We start from the raw sequence: 23,789 nt of genomic DNA on the forward strand, positions 1-23,789 counted from the left end.
TTCACACAATATTTTAGGACTTGGTTTCTCCACAGTAAAATGGAGATCACATGACTTACTCCTTGATGTAAAGATAAAGAGCAAAGGAGACAACAGATGCATGAACTAGAACACAAGAGGTCTTCCACAGATATTAATATTTTTTCTCTCTGGGCTCTACCTGTACTTATCTGCTCACACTTGTCAACTGCTAACTCCTGGGAACCTGGAATGGGCAGAATGTAATAGTGGTCTACAACAAAACTTCTGTGCTGATTTAGAATTTGAAGAATGAGGGGTAAAACTTCAACTGGACCCAATCAATATAAAAAACTATGGAAAGTAAAACTGCTTAAAGCCTGTTATCCTGTGTATTAGGTTTTTCCTGTAGTGTAACAAGTTATTATAAATCAAAAGGCTTAAAACAGTGTACATTATCTCACAGTTTCCATGGGTCAGGAGTTTAGGCACAACACAGCTAGATTCTCTGCTCATGGCCTGAGAAGGCCAAAATCAAGGTGTTGGCCAGGCTAGGCTCTGATCTGAAGGTTCTAAGAAAGAACCCATTTAAATGCAATTCTTTGCAATTGTAGGACTGAGGTCCCCCTAAATTTGCTGGTTGTCAACCAGGGACTGCTCTCTGCATACAAAAGTATGCTTTCAAGATTAATGATGTATACCTTGTTACAAAGCACTTACATTTACAACCTTTAATTTTATTCCACATATTTAGTGACTTTGATACGTTTATTTAAAAGCCTATATATCAAGTTTTCTTAGATTTCCTTGTTTTGTCAATAATGACTTAGTGTTACTAAGTCAAATCAGTTTATCAGGTACTGAGATTTTCATGATTTCCAGTTACCAATCTCATTAATTACGTGCTCACTGACAAGTTTTTACATCAGTGAAAATAAGATACTTTCATCTAATCTTTTTGCTTACACTTAATATCTGCACAAGGATTTAAATTAACTTAATAATCTGCACTTAATATAAACTGAGTGGCCCCAAGGATTACATCTTCAGAGTAAGAGTTTTCTAAGGAAACTTCTTACATTGTTGGTGGGAATGTTCATTGATGCAGCTACTATGGAAAACAGTACACCAGTTCCTCAAAAAGCTAAAAATAGAGTTGCCACATGATCCAGCAATCCCACTCCTGGGCATATACCCAGACGAAACTGTAATTTCCAAAAGATACATGCACCCTTATGTTCATGGCAGCACTATTTACAATAGCCAAGACATGGAAGCAACCAAAATGTCTACTGACAGATGAATGCATAAAGAAGATGTGGCACATATATACAATGGAATATTACTCAGCCATAAAAAAAGAACAAAATAATGCCATTTGCAACAACATGGATGGACTTAGAGATTATCATACTAAATGAAGTAAGTCAGAAAGAGAAAGACAAATACCATATGATCTGTTACATGTGGGATCTAAAATATGACACAAATGAACTTACCTACGAAACAGAAACAGACTCACAGACACAGAGAACATACTTGTGGTTGCCAAGGGGTAGGGGTGGTAGGGAGGGATGGATAGGGATTTGGGGATTAGCAGATGTAAGCTATTATATATAGAATGGATAAACAACAAGGTCCTACTGCATAGCATTGGGAACTATATTCAATATATGTGATAAACCATAATGGAAAAGAATATGAAAAAGAATGTATATATATGTATAGCTGAATCACTTTGCTGTACAGCAGAAATTAACACAAAATATTGTAAATCAACTATACTTCAATAAAACAAAAAGAATTAGGGTTTTCTACTATATAACCTTTCCATCGATGTAATGTTATTTAATTTAGTGACTCTTCTTATCATAAAATAAGACACAGGAAACTGACCCAATGTATATAGCATAGCATCTGGAACAAAGGAGGTACTCATTGAAATATTTATATTCTTCTTTCTAATCTATTCATTTTATACACACTTCACTACCCCCTCTGGAGAAAAAAGGCCAAAAAATAAATTTGTAAACTATAGCTTAAATTTGAAATAAAGCAAACAATTTGGCCATATTTCTGCTGGAGAGATAAAGGAATTATAGAGTAACACAAGCATGAACTCTAGCCCCTATCTGTCCTTATCTGGGTGTAAACTAGAAATCTAAGTTGGATGGGAATCTCCCCTGCAGGAAAGGAGTAAGAGACAGAGGGAAGGAAAAGCCGCCTGGGGAGGGGTGGGGGAAGGGCGGGGTGGTGGAAGAGAATAAAAGTACAAGGAAGAAAAAAAGAAGGAAGTAGAAGAATAGAAGGAGAAAAAGCAAAAAGAGAAGGAACAGAAAGTCAAAGAAGAGGATGAAGAAGAGGAGGAAAGGAGGAGGAATAAGAAAGGAGAATGAGGAAGAAGACGAGAAAGAAAAAAGAAGAGTAACAGAAGAATACAGTAAATAAACAAAGTGACAAAGAATCAGAGGACACTATTCACTGAATAACATTCTGGAAGCCTAAAAGTGCTAATATGAGTTTCCAGAGAAAACCGATTTAACCTCAGCTAGAAGAATATGACTCAAGTAATGATTGCATTTGGAACGTCTTACATTAAGCATACGCCCTGTGCCAGGCACTGAGTTACATGCTGTAACGGTGAGTCTCATCCTCACAGAGCTCACTGCCATCTCAGAGGAGACAATTAGACCAAAAACACAGCACTATTGGTACTGAGGAAGCACAGACCAGAGAGCAAGTATGTTAGTGTACAGAGGGCAAAGGGAGACTTCTGAGAGGAAGTGATATTACAGCTGAGATCCGAAGGATGAGCAGGGGGAGGTAAAGTGAAAAGAAGGGGAAAGTCAAATAAAGTGAAGGAAGAGAATATTCCATTCTACATAAAGGGAACAGCTTGTGTGAAGGCCTGTACACGAGTGACGGCAGATACATTATAGGAATTGGAAGTTCGGTACAGCTGCCGATGAACAGTGGCAGGAGAGGAAGTCAGAAAAGGAGGGGACAGGGACTCAAAAAGAGTAGAGCCGGAAAAGAATCTGGAATCGGGAGGGAAAATAAGACTCGGCAAGGAAACTGGTCAGTAGTAGGAATAATTCAAGTGCAATATAATTGAGGACTAGACAAAGCTGGCTGCAGTGATAATGGAAAGAAAGAGATTTAAAAGGCCATTTAGAACAATAGAATCAGTATTTCATGACTAATAGGATAAAGAGAAGCAAAGGACGATCAAGGATGTCCCGTCAGTTTCTGGCTCAAGAACCTGGAGGTGAGGAGGGAAGGAGGAGAGACGTCCTTCATGTGGACAGGAGGAAACAATGAGTTCAGTTTCGGACACAATGAGTTTGAGGCGCCTGGGAGACACTCAAGTGTAGGTGTAGTAGTTGAGAACGTAGGTCTGAGCTGGACATTAATTTGAGAGCAAAACCATGAATGCTTGGGACGGGATCACCAAGGGAGTCGCGACACCAAGTGAAGAAGAGGTGAATCAGGGCACAACCCTCAAGTGAAGCAATGCTTAAGGAGCAGGCAGAAGAAGGGAGCTTGCAAAAGAAACCCAGGAGGAATGAGAACTAGAGGATATCCAAGATACTATGATATAATCAAAGCCAAGCAAAGAGACTGAAGAAGGAAGATGAGGTTAAAGGTATAAAATATTAAGGTAAATTCAAGTTAGACAAAACCTGTGAAACAGGCCAGTTGGATTTGGCTAAAAGAAAGTTACCAGTAACCTTAGTAAGAGCAGTTTCACTGAAATAATGGGGGGACGGAAACAATTTTGAAATAGGTTGAAGATTAAGCGGGAAGGAGGAGATAGAGGTCAGTGTTGACTCTTTTTACAAGTCTTCCTATGAAAAGGAAAAAGAGAGGAGGCATATGGGAGGAAGCCAATAAAGAAAGAGAAGTTGTAAATACAGGACAGAGAAGAGCTAAGAAAATAGTGTCACTCAAGAGGCAAGAAGGGACATGATCTAGAGCACAGGGGGAAGCCCTGGTCTCAGAGTAACAGAAGGAAGGGAAGAAGGAGTGTCTGCAGGCACAGGTGTCTGGTGCTCTAACGGGGAAAGTTAGGGGGTTCCTACATGCTGGTTTCTATGAGCTCTACAAAATTAAAGACAACATGTTCTGCTGGGAGTGAGAACAAAGTACAAGGAGTTTAATGTCTGCAGAGAACAATAAATATTGGCAATAAATGCAGTAGAAAATAGGAGAAAGGAAGAATGTGCACAAAGACACACAGTATTCTATGGGTAGCAGTAACCTATGAAAGCTCAAGTTTTGTTTGTCCCCAGTGGGACCCTGCACCCTGGAAACAGGCACAAAAAAAAAGAGTACCAGCTGGCTTTCATCAGTGTTGAACTTCCTGTCTGGATAATGGGCAAGGACGATGAAGACAGGACTCAGCAAACTTATTCTGTAAAAGGTCAGATAGCAAATATTTAGACATCGCAGACTGTACGGTCTCTGCTACACTCCTCAACTGCTGCTGTGGTGCAAAAGCAGCCGTAGACCATATGTAAATGAACGGCTGGAGCTGTGTCATTTATAAAAACAGGTGGCGAGCTGGATCTGACCGGCCACCAGCTGTAGTTTACCAACCCCTAGTTTAAGAGAAGGAAGTAAAGATACAAAAAAACACTGATATCAGAGGGATGAATAGGCTAGAACTTTGAAGAGTTGAAGAATCGGTGCCTTCCAAAGAGAACTGAAATTTTACGGCATGAATAAAGTTGAACATATGTTAGAATAACAGTCTATGCAACAAACCTTTGAGCCTATTTCACAAACATCAATAGGATCATTATCTCCACAGCAGTCTGTGCTCTTATCTTTTCGATGGGGATCTTCCCAAGTCTAAAAAACAGAAGGGCGGGGGTGGAATATGGGTTAATACTCTCTATAATGTATCTTAATCTTTCCACATGTCCATGAAGTTTTACAGATAGCCATAATCCGAGGGGAAAATTCTCAGAAATTAAGTAGGCTCAATGCCAACATGCCAGTACATCCCTAAGCATCATAATAATTAAAACAGATTCATACTATTTCCTCCCTCCTGCCTTTCATTTGTCTGTATAATCACATCTGAAAGTGGGTGGTATTTACAAATACACTCTTCTTCCAAGTTTAGTCAGTGTCTAAAATCATGCTCACTTTTATTTAGAGCTTCAGTTCAGGTGTTCCCGTTGTCTGTGCCCTTGTTTCCACTGTCTGGACTGCTGCTTCCACTACTCACTGCTTCCTTTGACATGGAACAGCATTGGGTCTGGCTTTCCAGGTTTGAAAATAAACTTCCTATACTCTAAGTAACTTCTACTAGAACAAACCCAGTTTTCCCTTCATAAACCAAAGAGCAAGTATCTACGAAAGAAAAACCCATTTTTGTCCCATTTCATTCCATTTTAAAAATCCTCTACATTTGTCATCAAATCTCGAAAATTTGACAAAACCATGAAAAGGTGTCAACTCTTTAGTTTACTGAAAAGATTATACCCTGTCGGCTATAAACTATACACATTGAGTATTTTTATAAATGAACAGCATAACGGAAATTTGTTATCAAGCTTCAATATCCCTTAGGCACCATCCTTCCCCAAAAGCTCCATAATTAGCTGATTCTAAGTGGAACTGTAGAAGTTCCCTGAAATTATTTCTCTCAGATTTGTAAGATGTGCAGAGACTGTGTCATCTCAAGAATGTTACCTAGAACTTCAGATTATCCAAGATTGGCTCCTCTAATTTTATATAGATAATTTAAAATGAACCCTATTTACAGCTAAACCCTAGATAAACTCTAGTATTTCCCTTCTGATCATAATTATAGCATATTTAGGAATAAACTGACCCATCCTTACCAGAAAGCAAAATCAGTAAACCACGACTAACATTTCACTACCCCCAATACTAGCATTACTAATAAAATATAAGGATAATAAAAATAACTGTTAACCTTACATATTGGTTATAGGTGAGAGATACCTTCCCAGTGATATACACACACATATACATACATGTATCCCATGAAGAATGTACCACTATTAACCCCATTGTACAGATAAGTAAACTGCAGCACAGAGTTTAAACTTGCCAAGCTCAGATTCTAAATGGTGGCAATGAGATTAGAACACATGCTATTAAAAATTATGTTATGATGCCCAGATTTTGATAACAAATATTTGGTAATTGAATGGCAATTACTTTCAGATATAACCTTATTCATGACTCTCTTCTTTTAAGTTCTCTTACTCTCAGAATCTCCTAAGTATATTTTCCTACGGTTGACCTTACTGCTTCTTGTTTTCTATTACCAGGCATCCATTCATTGAGTTAATATTTATTGATTACCTACTCTTGACCAGGAGTTAGGAACAGAAACCAACAGGACACAGTCAACACCCTGAAGAACACCATGCTGATAAATGGTGTAGCATTTGTCACAAATGCTACAAAATTAATCTTAATGTGCTGGAGAAGCCAAGACAGAAGTGAAGTATAAGTGGAATTAGAAAACCCAGAGGCAGAATCAGAAAATATCTGAGAGGTTCTTCCTTCCTAATGCAGGAATCCTTTCTTGAACCTTCCTTAACCTCACTCCCACTCTCAGAAGGGAACAAACGTGATAAGCTAGAAGTCACTCCGGCCTGAAGGAAGATACCTAGATTCTAGTCCTACTTTAGCCACAAACTACCTTGGCCAAAACATCCAGACCTCAGTTTCCTCACCTACAAAAAGAATGGCTTAAATAAGACAATTGCTAGATACATCCCAGCCCTGAATTCTATGGTTGTTAGTGGTCATTCATAACCTACATAAATACTACCAGTGAACAGGAAGCTCACAAATTCATGAGATAACTTAGCCCATTTTGGTCGGATTTAATATTTACAAAAGTCCTTTCTGGTACTGACACAAAAACTGTCTTCATATAAGTGGTATTCCATTTGGTTTTTGTGAGTGTTTCTGTTTGTTGATTGTTTCATTGGTCTACATTCCCTTCAGAAACTCCACTTTCAACATTACCTATCAATTTAGTTCCTTCTCTTGAGAAAATAAGTACATACAGGCAAAATTCTTAAGCTATAACAATGCTGTCAATTTTAGGGCGAGTGAGTGGTTCATGATTTCCCTCACCAGAAAAAAAGACCATACGAGTTCTTTCTATCTCTAGTCCTGCCTTTAACACTCTATACCTTCAGGGCTCAGTTTTTTACTACAAAAAGAGAGTCATACTAAATGACTTCTAACTTAACTTGAAAATACAGTATAATTTCAAACAATCACTAGGAGAGGAAATCTTGACAAATTTAAAACTTTATGCCCTCGAGTGTAGCTTTAAGTATCTAACTAGGCAGAGAAACAACTAGAAAAGCACAGTCAGGCTAGAAAAGAAATATCCAGAAGAGGAAATTCCAAATCTTAATAACTGTTTCACAAAAGTGACAAAAGATTAGATCCAGAATTTAGAAATAACTTCTACAGTTAAATAAGAAAAAGAGCAATGCAATACAAAATGGGTCAAAGACAGGAACAGGTAATTCAAAGAGGAAACGTGAATGACTTACAAATATATGAAAAGATACCCAGTCTGATCAGAGAAATACAAATTAAAACCAAAATGAGACGCTATTTCAAAAACTTAAAAATCTGATAATGCTAAATACTGGTAATGATGTAAGAAACCTGGAACCCTACTACTACTGGTAGGAGTATATATTATTACAACTTCTTTTGTAAACAATTTGTGAATACCTAGTAAAGTAAGTAGGTATGTAACTCAGAACTTAGCAATCTGACTCATAGGCATATACTTAGTAGTATATACGTATATATGTTAAGTATATAGAAAAATTTTAGCAGGGACCCACGAAAAGCTTTAAAAAGAGTTTAAAAACCTATCAAGAAGAATACAAATAATGCTAAACTCATATAAAGGATGGCTATAAAGCTATGAAAAAAAATCAGAATACATAGATTATTGATCTAGCCTAAAACAAACCTTACTCACCCTCATGAAGGTTTTGAGATCATTACCTTACAATCTTATAAATATTAACCAATACATCTGTAATCACCATGATCTTGTACTTCAGTCTCTTCAAAAAAATCACTGAATGGTACAGAGCTGGGTATACAGATGCTTCTTGAGAACTACTTCCTGATCAATCAGAATTCCTATAATCAAGTCAAAGGAAGTAAGATCTACTCAACCGCTACCTGAAGTTCACCAGCTTCAATCTGGAGCAAAAGCTATTTACTATTAGCCGCTAATATCAATCAGTGGCAACAGTGTCATCATCGAGATAATATTATTGAACACTCACTACGGGGCTAAACTTGCTTTGATCATCTCATTCAATATCCACAATAACCTTGTGGGGTAAGTGGCAGGATGATACAGATGAACAAATAGGCCTAGAGACATTTAGTCACTGGTCCCAGGTTATAAAGCTAAGAAGCGGTACTAAATGAAACTTGGGGTCACTGAACCAAATTTATAATGAAGTTCAAAGTAATAAATACAATGATATTACATTAAGACTGAAGAAATCTTGAAGTCAGTGATTCCAGTCCTTTAACATTATTCCGACAGGTCCTCTAAATATTTACACAGAAAGTTATTACACTTGAATAATATGTGGGAAATATGCACAATCAGGGGGAAGACAAAGATGATTCTTGCCCAGTCCAAACTCAAACTCTGAGGAAGGCATTATTGCTGTTGCAAGGGAAGTTATTAAGGTTAAACAGTCTAGGCAGATGAAGGTCTGAAATGAGGGCACACAGATGGATTACAAGCTAAATGGAGAGGCTGCTACTTAAATAGTATTCTGCTGCTTAAATGTTCTTCCAAGCGTGGTTGGCTTGGTAACCGCTCTGGACAAACTTCCTGCTGTTACAAGACAAATCGTAAGAGAACAGCAAAATCCAATTACCCACACATGCCTACGAAGCAAATGCAACATACACCGTGCATTCATGGATTCATTCATCCCCAAATATTTACTGATCACCTACTTGGTGCCAGACACTAAGCTGGGCAGTTGGAAGACATCAGTGAACAAAACAGACAGAATCCCTGCCCTTATGGAGACTGCATTCTAGCTAAAAGATATTAAAAATAAACATAATAAATAACTAAATTATGTAGCATGTCAGAAGTTGGTAGGTGTAATGGAAAAGGGAAAAAAAAAAACAAGTATGGAAGGAGGAATGGGAGTACATGGGTTAAAGCTGTAAAGGATGTTCTGGGCAGACACCGTGAAGGAGGTAACCGACCAGCAAACATTTAAGAAGGCAGGACATGTGACCACTGGGAGAGAGTGTCCCGGGCTGGAGGACACAGTAAGTGTGATGGCCTGAGGCAGGAGTGTGCCTGGAGCATAGAGCAGTCGTGAGAAGGCCAGTGTGGAGGTGAGAGAGCAGGAAGAGAAGCTAGACACGAGACCAAAAACATAAATGGAACCGGGGGCTGGCTTGCATTTTAACAGGCTCACTCTGTCTTAACATCAACCTGAAGCAAAGAGATACCGGGTACGGTACCTTGCCCATCAACTGGCCTAATTTCAACTTTTTATAAACATGAATCTATGTAGCTATTTTTGTTTGGTGTTTCACCTCTACGCAGTCTATAGTACATTCTTCTGCTGAAGACTCTCACACACATACACACACACACTACAACGTCAGTTTGGGTGTAAAAAGATACTAAAGATCTCTGGTTGAAAACAGCAGAGAGAATACAGGTCGATTTCCTCTTCCTCACTTCCATTCTAGCCACACTGGCCTCCTTTCTGTTACTCAGGCACTAGAAGCCGCCTTCTACCTCGGGACCTTTATACTTGTTTCTTGATGAATTCCCCTAGATGGCCCTAGATGGCCCTCACTTCCTCAGGTCTTTACTAAGATAAACACCTTCCCATTTTCTTCAGGTCTCCCCCCAGATAATACCACCTCACTGAGGCCTTCTCCCTGTGTAAGCCGCAACAATCCCAACACACCCCAGCCCCATTCCCTGATTTATTTTTCTCTAACACGCTTACCACTATCTGATGTACTGTACATTTTTACTTTTTTTTTTGTCTGTCTCTCTGCCCAGAATACAAGTCCCAGAAGAATTTTTGTCCCTTTTATCACTGCTTTACCCCCAGTACTTAGAACATGGCCTGGCAAACGTTAGATACTCAAAAAATGTGTACAGAATGAATAAACAGCTCTGTGAAGGAAGGGCTGGTGTGGAAACGCCAAGGGACACTCGAAACACTGAAGAAGCTGCTGTGGTGGGATGGAAGTGAGGAAAGACGAAGGCTGCAAAACGAGGCTGGAGAAGCAGGGCCACATCATGAAGGGTTGGGGAGCCATATTAGGAACTTTTTATTTTATCCTTTTAGCAACAAGAGACCATTAAAAGGTTCTCTTATGGGCAAAATGGTATTTTGGATACTAGGTGGAGTATGAAATCTTGGTAGGCAGTGGTGAAGGCAGGGGGCAAAGAGCCAGCGGCAGTCGAACTCTGCTCTAATATAAGAACCACTGCACCTAACAGACCAATATAATAGCAGCAAGAGCATCTTGCACATTCAAACACATGCAGAGGAGCACAAAAATTTGTCAGGACTTTAAATAGATAAACTACAAAAGATGAGTTAGTAGCATCTATTATGCTCCACTGTAACCACTAGTTGGTTGATGATCACCCCACCCCCAAGAGTCTATATAAAGACCATATAATAATAAAAGTACCAACAGTAATAATAATGGGATCACTATCTATTAGGCGCTATTCTAACATAAACGTGCAATAACTCATTTACCCTCAACAGGACCATGTGCAGTAGGTACTTTATCATCTCTATTTTACATATAAAGAGGGTGAGGTACCGAAAGACAAAGGAACTTGCCCAAGGTCACATTACTAGGAAGTGGCAAGCTGGCTCCAAAATCAACATTCTTAGTCACCGATTATGCTGCCTTGACCTTATACGTATCTCTCATTTTTCTGTTTTCCCAACACCTAATACACAGCATAGCACATAAATCCTTAATAAATGTTTAATGAAATAAACAAATACATACTTTTTATGGCTCTGTTTTTGTCTTTCTCTAATTCAACGGCTTCTTTGGCCTTCCCCTCATCTATGTCTTCTCGTACAGACCTATCCCCCAAGCTTAACAAAAATATTCTTGCTTTTTCACTGCTAGGTCAAACAGGGTCTCTACTTAGGCACCTGGGGAGTCAGAAAACCTGCCTTCTTGGTTTCAACAGACATCCTCATTCTTAGCACACCATGTTAGAAATGCCTGTTTTAACCAAGAATGTATCTACTTGGGTGGTCTAACTGCATCAAAGACAGCCTGACTCTTTAAAAAACATTTTTCTTTTTTCTTTTCCTGTGAATGTTTATTCTACATGGGCAGCTGTTTTTCTGAGTTGGATAAAGCAAGACCTCCTTTTCTCAGATAATTTCCAAAAAGCATCTTGGAATTTCATGCAAAATATTAAAATTAATAAATAAAATTTAAATAATCAAAATTAAATATTCAGATAGACAGATGCTCTAATGGCTTTTATAAACATAAAGGCAGATGCTTCTCTGTGTCCCCAAACCTAGACTTCTGAATCTGCATATTCTGAGTTTTACTCACTAAATTATCTGGAAGGAGTTACCACTTCCCAGGAGTGAGGAAACAGGAGAAGAAAACAAAAAGGGAGAAGAAAGGAAGAAAAGCAAATAGTGTTACTCTCTAGTAGGAATGCTGCTTTACCATTACTTAGTCACTGTTTCCATTGCTTCCCACTTAAAAATTATAAATTCATAATAGTATATAATTAAGTTGCTTTACTCAATTCACAATGAGTTCTGAAAGAGGTAACAATTTAAAAGTTCATCTGTTAAAATTTAAAAAACAAAATTCATGCTGTCATATATGAATGCATATAAAAGCATAACTTGTCATATCCAAAGAAATGACTGCAGATTAAGGAGATAAAACATTTTTCACGACTCTTAATAGCCAAGCCCAGAAAAAGAAATAACACTCAAAATGCCAAATGTGATTGTTCTATATACCTAACTCTAAGAACTTGAGTACAGACATATATATACTTTGAAAAAAAAATTTACTGATACAACAAAACTCCACATTAAAAAAATTTATATTCACAAATCTCTCACACTGACATGTCCTTAGAACCAATTTAAATTCTAGTAGTTCACAGGATTTACAAGGCAATTTTTTCAGAAGACAGAGAAGTTTTACCATTATAACAAAAATGTTACCTGAGGGAGGGCACCGTAATTCCATATATAACCCTTGTGAGGAAAGATATTTGCCACGTAGCGAAGCTTGCCATCCTTTACATCTTGCTTAATGGGATTCAATGGCTCCTCCGTGGCAATCTAAGCAGGTCATGGAAAAAAGAGGGGTGGGGAATAAGAAACGATTAATCCTATATTCAAATAGTATTTTTTAAATCTGCCATTATCAGACTAAGTATTCATAATCCAACTTACTGATCAAAGACACTTTAAAATAAATTAAGCCAGTTCTTGTTTCTAATTTACTGTTCTGTATTAAAAAAAACTGTCTGGAAAAGAAACATCAGACTATATTTTTAGGCACTCTATTACTTATGAACTCATTATTTCTAACACAAATAAGAAAGCTTATTGAAACGGCAAGAGGATAAGGATTAATCAACTTCCTCTTTGTTACTAATCTCGGACTTTCTACCATCAATCTTATAATAAAGTTAACCTAAAGATTTTCACCAAGTGATTTCATTTCAAAGTTACCTTTCAATCAAACATATCCAAATTGCCATGCAAAAAGAAAAAAAAAAACTATCCTATAAAGTAAATAAAAAATAACTGAAGCCATGTTTGAATGAATAAACACTGCTTAAATTAGGCAGAATCTCACAGAATCTTGATCCTATACCCAAGTGAGGTAGAGAGTAGCCAGAATGATAAAACATTGTATTTAAAGCAAGAACAAAAGAAGAATCTAATATCTTTACTTTTTCCTATTAACATATTAACAACAACAACAAAATACTACCAGGACTTGGTGAAGTTACTGACAATCCTCCAAATATAAAATCTCAGAAATATATACTGACGTAACAATCCTTAAACACTTGAAATAATACTTGCCATCACATCCAAAGTTGTAGGAGAAGGCTTAAATAACTAAACAAACTAAGTACCATAAATCAAATTTCATTCGGAACTATAAGGGATCTTACCTAACTGAAGATGAAATCATAAAATTCTGAAAAGCAAAAGGGAAGTTCTTGATAGGTTCATGTCTCATGGAAAAACTTAAAAAAAAAAAAAAAAGCTAACCAGGGGAACAGCAGATGCTCTTAGAAAGTGCTCAGAAACCAAGTTGGCCAGCAAAATGCTTTCATTCCTAGTAGACTAAAATAAAATCTAAAGGAAAATTAAGTCCTTAGAAACCAAAATTATCATCAGCCCCAGATAATATGTTTCAGTTGTGTCTATGAACAAAATACATCTCAGAATCTATTTAAGAAAATCTTGAAAATATTTGTCATTTTCAAAGACAGAGGAGTCAAGGAAAATTAAATAAATAACGTGTATAACAAACTAGGGAGGCAAAAATGGAAAACATTTTCTTTAAAGTATAAATTCAGCTTTGAATAATATTTTCCTTTTTGAAATTAGATTCAAAATAAGTTCACAAGAATGTTTTCCATTGCTTTAATTATAAAGAAGTTTGTCAACCATCCCAATTTCAAAATATTATGGCAAACAACTTGAAACCAAGTTTTTATATCATTATTATCATTTCCATTTGATATTAATAGGATATATCCATACCTCCATTTTAGCATTTGTCCACCGAGGTACTTCTACAACCATATTAAACAAATTCTGCAATTTAAAAAAACAACAAAGAAAAAACATTTAAAATTTTGCCTTCCTTTATCTTTTCACTTATCTCCTGCATGAGAATGCTTTAGTCTTTTTCCCACAAAAAATGTCAAGCGTCTGCATCATATGTCTGCCTATGCCTTAAATTCCTTCTAAAAAATTATAGAAGTTGTTTAAAACACAACAGAATTTAAACCTGATCGTGTCACTTGCCCACTACTGTACAGTGTTAGGAGTTGCTACATTTCTGGAAATACCTTTGCAGGGTAGTGAAAGAACCAGAATGGAGCCAGGAAACTTTTATTTTCCAGCTAAAATAGGAGTGAGAGCTGAATGTGTCACTTTTCCAGTCTACAAAGTAAGTGTGATAATCTCCTTCCTCACCCCACACAAGGTTGTTGTGAAGATGAATTACATATTTTAAATGAAAATACAGACAATTATGAAGTATTTTTAAAATTATAAAACAATATTTAAATCCAAGTTATTATGATATAATATAAAATTAAGGCTACTGGTATAGGTAGTTGTAAAGCTTACAAAGAGTTTTAAAGCTTAGCTTGCATATCTAGTGATCTCTGGTTCCCTAAAGTTATAAAAGGACCACTGCTTCTTTTTAGCATTTCTGAACTTTGCAGAGTACTTAAAACAAAGGAGACTCTACATCAGTGATGGGTAAAAATAATTTCCTACAGTAACGGCCTCACAAAGAGAAAGTCTTACAGGTAAAGTTGACTTGTATGCCATTCTGCTATCAGTAACCAACAACTTATCAAAGCAATGGTTTAAAACAGTCCTACTCCAAGTGTGGTCATGGACCAGGGCTAATCTGTAATCTGACTGTTACTGGTTCATTTAGAAACATTTATAACAATCTGACAGAGTACTTTTTATGACTGTTGAACCTAATAATAAAAATTTGGCACTTGAATTACACTTTTCTAATAATTCATTTTGATTGTATTTTTTTAAAGTATCAGTTCACAACAGATTAGAAGTAAACAAAAAAACTGTCCTTCACCACAGATCATTTGAGAAGCAGTGATTAAATATACTTATTCTCAACTGTGTCACACAGCAAAATCACCTGGAGAGCTGTAACCGAGTAAAAAAAAAAGAAAAAGATTTTTAGAGCCCCATCTCCTACATATTTGAATTCAATGGTTCGCAGGTGGAGCCAGGGCACTGCTTATTTTTAAAAGCATTCCAAGCAATTTTCATATGCAGCCAGAGTTGAGAACCTCTGGTTTAAAGCACTGGTAAACAATATCTGGAGCTTCCTTAGTGAAACATGAATGCTATTAATTCAAAGAATGCCATTTATACAATTAAATATAAATCAAGCCACAAAAATAATGATGGTTTTTAAGTTCTTCTAGATAAGACTAAAGTTTACCAGTGACAAAACTGCATACTCATAACGAGATAAGGAACAAAGCTGAGAATGAATTCTCAACAATTGCTCCTTAGAAGTATGTCTCATACCTATCTTAGCAACCTTATACACAGGCCTGCTGTTATGTTTCATTTTCTATGCTCTTTCATGAGGTACCCCAGCACCTGTTTAAATATGTCTGAAGTAGCTGTTAAAAAGAAAAACCTAAGGAAATGACAGATGTTCACATAATTTATTCATCCCTGAAAGTCTGGCTATAAGAGAACAAATGCATGCAGATGAATACTCAGAGGTGACAGAGAAGACAAAGCTAGTGACAATCCTTTTACACAAGGACACCTACCAAAAGCACTCACGGAGACTTGAATTACACCAAAAGAACAATGGATCAGGTTTGAATTTTACGCCTACAAACTACACTCTCCCTCATCATTTGTTTCTGATCACTAGGAGTGTATTTCCAGCCTGTTTTTCTTCTCTCTGGCTAAAATGCATACGACCTGTAATTTTTTAAAGCCAATGTTAGTCTGGTTATCCTAGGATTAGTGTTAATTACAAACCAAAAATGGCCTGCTGCAATTTATTAGAAAATCACAAAGATACAAGGGGACACATTTCAAATTCAGAAAGTTGAGTATGGGTCAGGGGCATTCACTTCCTCCTTCAGTTCTTTTCTTTCTATTATTCCCTTCTATTTTTATTGCAGGGGGGAAAAAAAAGATGAAAAAGCAGTCAGTAGATTTTATATACTTGGGGACAAAAATGAGAGGAAATCACCCTTCTATCCTCTTTCTCTTAAAATATCAAATAAACTTTGGATTTGACACTAAAAGCAAAGGCAACAAAAGCAAAAATAAATAAATGGGAATACATTAAACTAAAAATCCTGCACAGCAAAGAAGACCATCAACAAAATGAAAAGGCAACCAATGGAATGGAAGAAAATAAGTCGTAAATCTGTTAAGGGGTTAATATACAAAATACATAAAGAAATCATGTAACTCAACAGCAAAAAACCAATCCGATTAAAAAATGGGCACAGGTCTTGAATAGACACTTTTCCAAAGAAGACATACAGATGGCCAGCATCACTAACCATCAGGGAAATGCAAATCAAAACCACTATGAGATAGATGCTCATTGCCTGTTAGAATGACTATCATCGAAAAGACAAGAAATAACAAGTATTGGCAAGGATGTGGAGAAAAGGGAACCCTTGTGCACTGTTGGTGGGAATGTAAATTGGTGCAGCCTCAATGGAAAACAGTATGGAGGTTCCTCAAAAAATTGAAAATAGAACTACCATATAACCCAGAAATCCCACTTTGGGATATATATCCAAAAAAAAAAATGAAAACAGGATACTGAGCAGCTATTTACACTCCTGTGCCCATTACAGCATTATTCACAATAGTCAAGACACGGAAACAACCTAAATGCCTGTCAACAAATGAATGAATAAAGATGTTGTATACATACAAGGGAATATTATTCAACCATGAGAAGGAAATCTTGCCCTTTGTGACAGGAGGGATGAACCTGGAAGGTATTATGCTCACTGAAATAAGCCAGAAGGAGAAAGACAAATACTGCATGGCATCACTTATATGTGGGATCTTAAAAATTTTTTAAAGCCGAATTCATACAAAGAGAGTAGAAAAGTGGTTGCCAGGGCCTAGGGGGTGGGGGAAATACGAGAGAATTTAAAAAAACAAAATACAAAAAAACCCTCAAATCAGGTAGTCTCTGACACACAAACTATGTAACTAAGAATTAAATGTTAAGTTGGCTGTGTGTACTCAGAATACATTTCTCCCACTGAAACAACTGTTTCCAGTTTAACATTTGAAGTCTCTAGGAATCTATAAAGACTTGAGCCCCTGAATGTCTATTCACCCAACATCTAGAGCAATGGTTCTCAAACTTCAGGTGCATAGGATGCCCTGGAACACTTGTTACACATGTAGACTAGCCAGTCCCCAGCAAGCAGAGATTCTCATTTAGTAGACATGGAATGCACCAGGAATCAGAAATTTTAACAAGGGCCCTAAGCAGTTCCAATGCAGATGGCTTAGGACCATTTTGACAAACGCCAGTTTAGGAAAATACAAGATGGAGGGCAGGCAAAGGTGACAGGAATTCAACAGCCCCACAGCTATGTTTGGAAGTGGATTCAAAGGCTGGGGTCATAAGTTTCAGCCAGATGAGAGACTAGATAGCAGTAAGGTTGGAAAGGGAAAAGAAGGCTAAGGAAGTGGCAGGAAAAGCTGCCTGGAAACAGCAAGATATAAAGGTATCAACAGCAAGAAATGGGATGATCGTAAGTCAAGAAATATGTCAAATGTGCTGATCCTAAGCCCAGAAATATTAAAAGCTTGACAGTCACATACTTGAAAGATTGATTGAGAATGTATTTATTTTAGCATATAGTTGGTATAACTTTTTTTTTTTCTTCTCTACCCCCAAAAGAGTTGTTCCTGGATCCTAGAATAGTCAGATTCATAAACAGAAAGTAGAATAGTGGTTAGGGGCTGCATGGAAGCGGGAATGGAGAGCTTTTGCGTAATGGGTACAGAGTTTCAGTCTGGGAGGATGAAAAAGTTCTGGAGATGGATGGTGGTGATGGTTGCACAACATGCTAAAGTACTTAATGTCACTTAAAGTATACTTAAAAAGTGTACAATAAATAAAATGCTAAGTGTAATGTCACTTAAAGTATACTTAAAAAGTGTACAATAAATAAAATGCTAAGTGTTATGTTATGTATATTTTACCACAAGGGAAAAAAAGTAAAATGGTAATACTGTCCCTAGCTGCCTTAAAGAGTTACTAGAAGCAGAAAAACATCAGAATGCACACAAAAGTTTTGCAAGGGAGAATAATTCAGAATCATTTTACAAATGCAAACTATCATCAAGGTCTTTAAAAGACAATGTGAGACACACAAATAAAAACCTTTAGATATACCTCATATTCATCATTTCGTGCTCTCTTTGTAGGAATGCCATTTTCCTATAAAAGAAAAGATGGTTATCAGAGAAATTCAATTCAAAAATACAATGAGGTACCACCTCACACTGGTCAGAATGGCCATCATCATAAAGCCTACAAATAATAAATGCTAGAGAGAGTGTGGAAAAATGGGAACCCTCCTACACTGTTGGTGGGAATGTAAATTGACGCAGCCAATATGGAGGACAGTATGGAGGTGCCTTAAAAAACTAAAAATAGAGCTGCCATACGATCCAGCAATCCTATTCCTGGGCATATATACAGAAAAGACAAAAACTCTAATTCGAAAAGATACATGCACCCCAATGTTCATAGCGGCACTATTTACAATAGCCAAGACATGGAAGCAACCTAAATGTTCATCAACAGATGAATGGATAAAGAAGATGTGGTATATACATATAATGGAATGTTACTCAGCCATAAAAAAGAATGAAATAATACCATTTGCAGCAACATGGATGGAACTAGAGATCATGATACTAAGTGAAGACAGACAGACAGAGACAAATACCATATGGTATCACTTACATGTGGCATCTAAAAAAATGATACAAAAGAACTTATTTACAAAACAGAAGTAGACTCACAGTGATAGAAAACAAACTTATGGCTACCACAAGGGAAAGAGGAGGAGGGATAAATTGGGAATTTGGGATTAACAGATACACACTACTATACATAAAATAGATAAACAACAAGGACCTACTCTATAGCACAGGGAACTATATTCAATATCTTGTAATAACCTATAATGGAACAGAATCTGAAAAAGAATATATATATATTGTGTGTTTGTGTGTGTGTATACATATAAAACTGAATCACTTTGCTGTACACCTGAATCACTGTAAATTAACTATACTTCAATTTAAAAAAGAAAGTATTTATGATTGTGATATTTCACGAAAGAATACAGCTGCATTGACTGCAGAGCAATGAAAATATGCCTATTGAATAAACACTCCACTACAGAGGCTTCCAGGAACCTGATTCAACAGAGAATCCACCAAATGCCCACTTCATTTTTCTCTCAGCATTTGCATCCCCAGTGCATGAGCATCAAAGTGTTTCACAAAACAAATTATCAGAAAAGCTACATCTCTTTCAAGTATACTTTCCTAGTTTTTATAAAACAAGCAAAGGCTCTGTTCAGTCTTTAAGGAAAGACTGGCAGTTTCCAGTGACTATGCTTAAAACATAAAACATTATTGGAATGAAACTTCAGGGAGTATGACTAACAAGCCATGAAAGTACTCGGCTGCACCTCCTGCCTGTGATTTCCACCAAGGTGTGATTACTATGCCTCCATCAAGCACTTTTAAATTAAGAGTGTATGGTGGGTTGAGAAGAAAAATTATGCCATTCACAAATGCTCACACATTATATGTAACTTTTACACACCAAAACAACTAGTGGAGGAAACAAAAACTAACAGCAAAACAATTATTCCAAGCCGGCCCGGAAACATTATTCCTGTTCCTAAAATACCACCACCCAAAGTATAAGGTGCAACCATTCTACCCATTAGGACTGGGAACCAGGGAAACCTATTTACATAACCACTGTGTGTACCAGTCTCCAAAAGGCCCAGAATTCACCAGTATAGCCTGTTATACTTTGTCCTGCCCTATCCTCAATTTTTCATAACCCCAAATCTCATGTTCCCCAAAACCCATCCTCCTTAGGCAGAATATTATGCCCACTGGGATGTTTAAAGCCCACTCTTTGTTCCACCTCCACCCCTACCTACTACATGATTCCTCCAAATATTATTATTATCATTGTTACTGTGATCAGGTATAAAGATTTTGTTACAGTACACCTGAAGCAGCACCCACCAGTCACTCCTACCCTCCTTACCCTATTCTAGTTTTTGAGCACATAACATTATCGGATTGACTTGTTTATTTTCAGGTTGTTAGTCTCCTCCGGCTGAGTGGGAACTATATTCACCTTATTTACCACTGCAACTCTAGTGCTTGGAATACTGTCAGGCTCCTAATAAGCATGCAATAACTGTTTACTGAATGAATAAGTCTATGAGTAAATAAATAGATGAATGCACGCACTTTTGGCCAAAATCAAAGAGAATTTTTGGGAGACGTGAGATATCTAGGTTGGACAGCTCACTGGCCACGACAAAACAAAACACATGGACACACACACATACACATACACACATTCACACACACACACAGTACTGTGGAGTTCTTTCTGCCCTCTCATTGGTTTCTTTCTCTCTCCAGATTACATGACTCCTTGTCCTGTAGCTGAATACTCCTCGGAAGTAATGAGCTAGAAGAATTACACAAGAGCAGTTAAGACACAGGCTTTGTAGAAAAGGGTACCCCTGTTGCCGAGCATCCTTTTCCTCGCTCTTTCTGGGAAAATTATTTATAGAAAATTCTATAGACATTATAGGAAATGACTATAGTTTTAAATGTGTTTGTAAATAATAGTTTAGAATAAAATACCTTTCCTTTCACTTTTTTTTTTTTTTTTACTATATCAAGTCACCATCACCTATTGTCTTCTTGACCTCAAACCTGCTATCATTTAAAATAAAGCCTGAAGAAATGTTTAAAAAAAAAAAAAAAGATACAGTCTGTGGAGTTAGAGCACCTAAGTTCAAATCTCACCTCCACAGCAAACTAGATTTGTGACCATGAGCAAGGTACTTAACCTCACTAACAAAATAAGGATGATAATAGTAGCCCGGCACATTTTGAAATGATGCAAGTCAAGCTCTGGGCACAGTGCTTGCCTAAGCACTACAAACGCTCAATAAATCTTTGCTATTATTCTCCCCGCTGCCACTGTTATGGACAGTCCAGCCCTGTGAAGGGCTGCAAGGCAGCGTAAGTCCTACTCCAGAGTTCCAGAACCTTTGGATGATGCCTGAAATTCAGTCCCTGAGGTAACACCAAAAAGGTCAAACCAGCCTTGCATCTGAAGCAGCTTCCCACTTCTTCACTGGCCTCTGCCCTCACACTCATCTCCCCACAGTTCTAGAAAACCCCACCCCACTAACTAGCCCCATATAATCTCAACCAGGAACATAGTCCTGGTTAACTTACTTAACAGATGAAGTCAGCCAATTATTGTAACTACTCAGATTTCAAGAAAAGAACTTCCAACGTCATGGTGACTACTAACATCCACTGCCAATTATGCCACCTCACCAGCTAGTCAGGAGAGTCCTCGGAAGGTTCCAATATTCCGAGCCCCTCTTAGTTCCACCTTCAGCAGCAGATCTCCCTCTGACCTGACTTACATCCCTTCCACCCTCACACCTGTCAAGTAATTTTAGGTTCTAAAAGAATAACTATTCAAAGACTACAATCTTCCCAACTTTATCTTTCTAGCATCTGTCTCGTAGAGTAGTTAAAGAGCATGAACTCTGTGGTCAGAAATGCTAGTTCAAAACCTGGTTCTGGCACTTACCAGCTGCGTGACCTTAGACAAGTCAATAACATGCCTTCGGCTCCGGTGTCCTTAGAGATGATAATAGCAACTCATAAGGATTAAATAAAATGTCATATGTTCACATGGTGGCTAGCAAACAAAATAATTCACAAATGTTATTACTTCTACTACTACTGCTACTACTACTTAAAATAAGCCTCTTGTTAACCTCTTAAATTCTATACCTTAAATCTTTATTTCTGACCAAATTCTAAGCTTTATCGACTAACATCTCTTTCTCCTCAAGTCCTCCTGGAAGAATCCTATTCTTATCCAAATTCTAATTCACGAAGGAGGCTTATAATCCTGTTATGATAACTCTGTTGCCCTTCTCAGCTTCCGACCACATTCTTTCCTTTCAAGATGCTTCCAAAAAGCATTTTATGGTGATATGAGAAGTACATATTTTCATGCCCCAAACAAGTTAAAACAATACCTCTTCAGAGTCCGCCTTCAGAGGAATATCATGAAAGGGGGAAATGTAGTGACCAGCTACATTCTCTGCAAAGGAAAATAAACAAAAACACAGAATTAAAGCAATGGTCTATCTTGTTCTTTAGAGCAATTATACTCTTACCCACTTTTAAATTTTAAACACGTTTTTAATGTTTTTTTTCAAAATTAACTTTAACTCCCAATTTAAAGTTTAATTCAACTTTTAAAACTTGCTCCAATCTGATTACGAAAGAGAAAAACAGTAGTCCCCCCTTATCTTCGGGGGATACATTCTAAGACCCCAATGGATGCCTGAAGCTGTGGATAGTAACCCTACATATGTTTTTTTTTTTTCCTATACACACATACCTATGATAAAGTTTAATTTATAAATTAGGCACAGTAAGAGAATATCCGAATTGCCAGCATCACTATTCTTGCGCTTTGGAGCCATTATTAAGGAAAATAAGGGTTACCTGAACACAAGCTCTGTGGTGCCTGGGCAGTGGGTCTGACAACCGAGATATCTACTAAGGCTGGACAAAGGTATGACTCATGCCCAGGACAGGGACAAGGCAGGACAAAACAGAACAGCACCAGATTTCATCACACTACTCAGAATAGTGTGGCACACAATTTAAAACTTATGAAATATTTACTTCTGGAATTTTCCATTTAATATTTTCAGACCACATATGACCAAGGGTAATTGAAACTGTGAAAAGCAAAACCACAGACAAGTGGGACTGCTGTACACACCAAATCAACCATATTTGAGTTGCTGAAACCATTTACTTATTCCTGCGGCTTAAACATCCAAAGCAAAATATGTCTAAATTAGACGAAAACCCCAAATATGAAAAATCTTACTTTCGAAAAGAGACTGATTAATAAGTGAAATGGACTAAAACTGATGTCAATTTTCCCAAGAGAAACCTAGCAATAGAATTCCTAATTTCCACCTACAATTTACATGAACAAAGGGTTAAAGGTCCTACCAAATTAAAAGAAACGAATCATTTGTTCCACTCAAAGTGATAAGGATGCTAATATTAAGGTGAGCTTAAAACAAAAATTTCAGTAACAGAAACTATTTTATCCTCATTGCATACTGAAATGTATATATAAAATACCTTTAAAAGTATATATTATTTAAACAAAATACAATAACCCAATGCATACTTTTGCTGGAATGAATGTTTCTAAAAGCTGGGCTTAATACAGCCATAGAAAATTTTCACTTTGCAATTTCTTAAGTCAGGGTATGTTCTACTTCTGGCCTGCTACTTCTTTGGTATAATTTTCAAATTCAGACTTTAAAAATATCTTAATAAATAAAATGAGGACTGGCTGACACTCCAGTAGCAATGAGTATACCTAGCACCCAAATCTTGGCTTCTAAATACCATTCTCCAATGAAAAGAACTAGGGCTTCTTGAAGAATGGGATGATTCTAAGGCTGGGGCAAAGAATATACAAGATGAGCCTGGAATATCCTGTACTACCAGAAACCAACCAAGTGCTCAAAACAAAAGGCTGGAGGTATGTCAAAGGGAAATGGAGCCAACCTGAAAGAGTTCCCAAAGGCCAAAGCTGGAACAAGTTGAGTGACAAAATAAATA

General features: G+C 37.1%; 1 protein-coding gene across 4 annotated transcripts in view; it reads right to left on the bottom strand.

The window, feature by feature from the left end:
- Positions 1-23,789, bottom strand: part of PPA2 (inorganic pyrophosphatase 2) — an 84,196-nt gene that overhangs the window by 45,739 nt on the left and 14,668 nt on the right. For 2 of the 4 annotated variants that reach the window (XM_027103421.1, XM_027103423.1), the window contains 5 exons: positions 22,169-22,233; positions 18,220-18,264; positions 13,803-13,856; positions 12,237-12,356; positions 4,726-4,812 (listed from right to left, as the gene is read on the bottom strand). In XM_027103421.1, coding sequence (XP_026959222.1) covers positions 4,726-4,812; positions 12,237-12,356; positions 13,803-13,856; positions 18,220-18,264; positions 22,169-22,233 — 371 coding nt within the window. The remainder of the gene's footprint in view (positions 1-4,725; positions 4,813-12,236; positions 12,357-13,802; positions 13,857-18,219; positions 18,265-22,168; positions 22,234-23,789) is intronic. The other 2 variants (XM_027103422.1, XM_027103424.1) reach the window with 1 other exon arrangement.

Source organism: Aethalodelphis obliquidens, unplaced genomic scaffold, assembly GCF_003676395.1.
Source record: "Aethalodelphis obliquidens isolate GAN/ISIS:26980383/991018 unplaced genomic scaffold, ASM367639v1 scaffold6, whole genome shotgun sequence".
NCBI classification, from domain to species: Eukaryota; Metazoa; Chordata; class Mammalia; order Artiodactyla; family Delphinidae; genus Aethalodelphis; species Aethalodelphis obliquidens.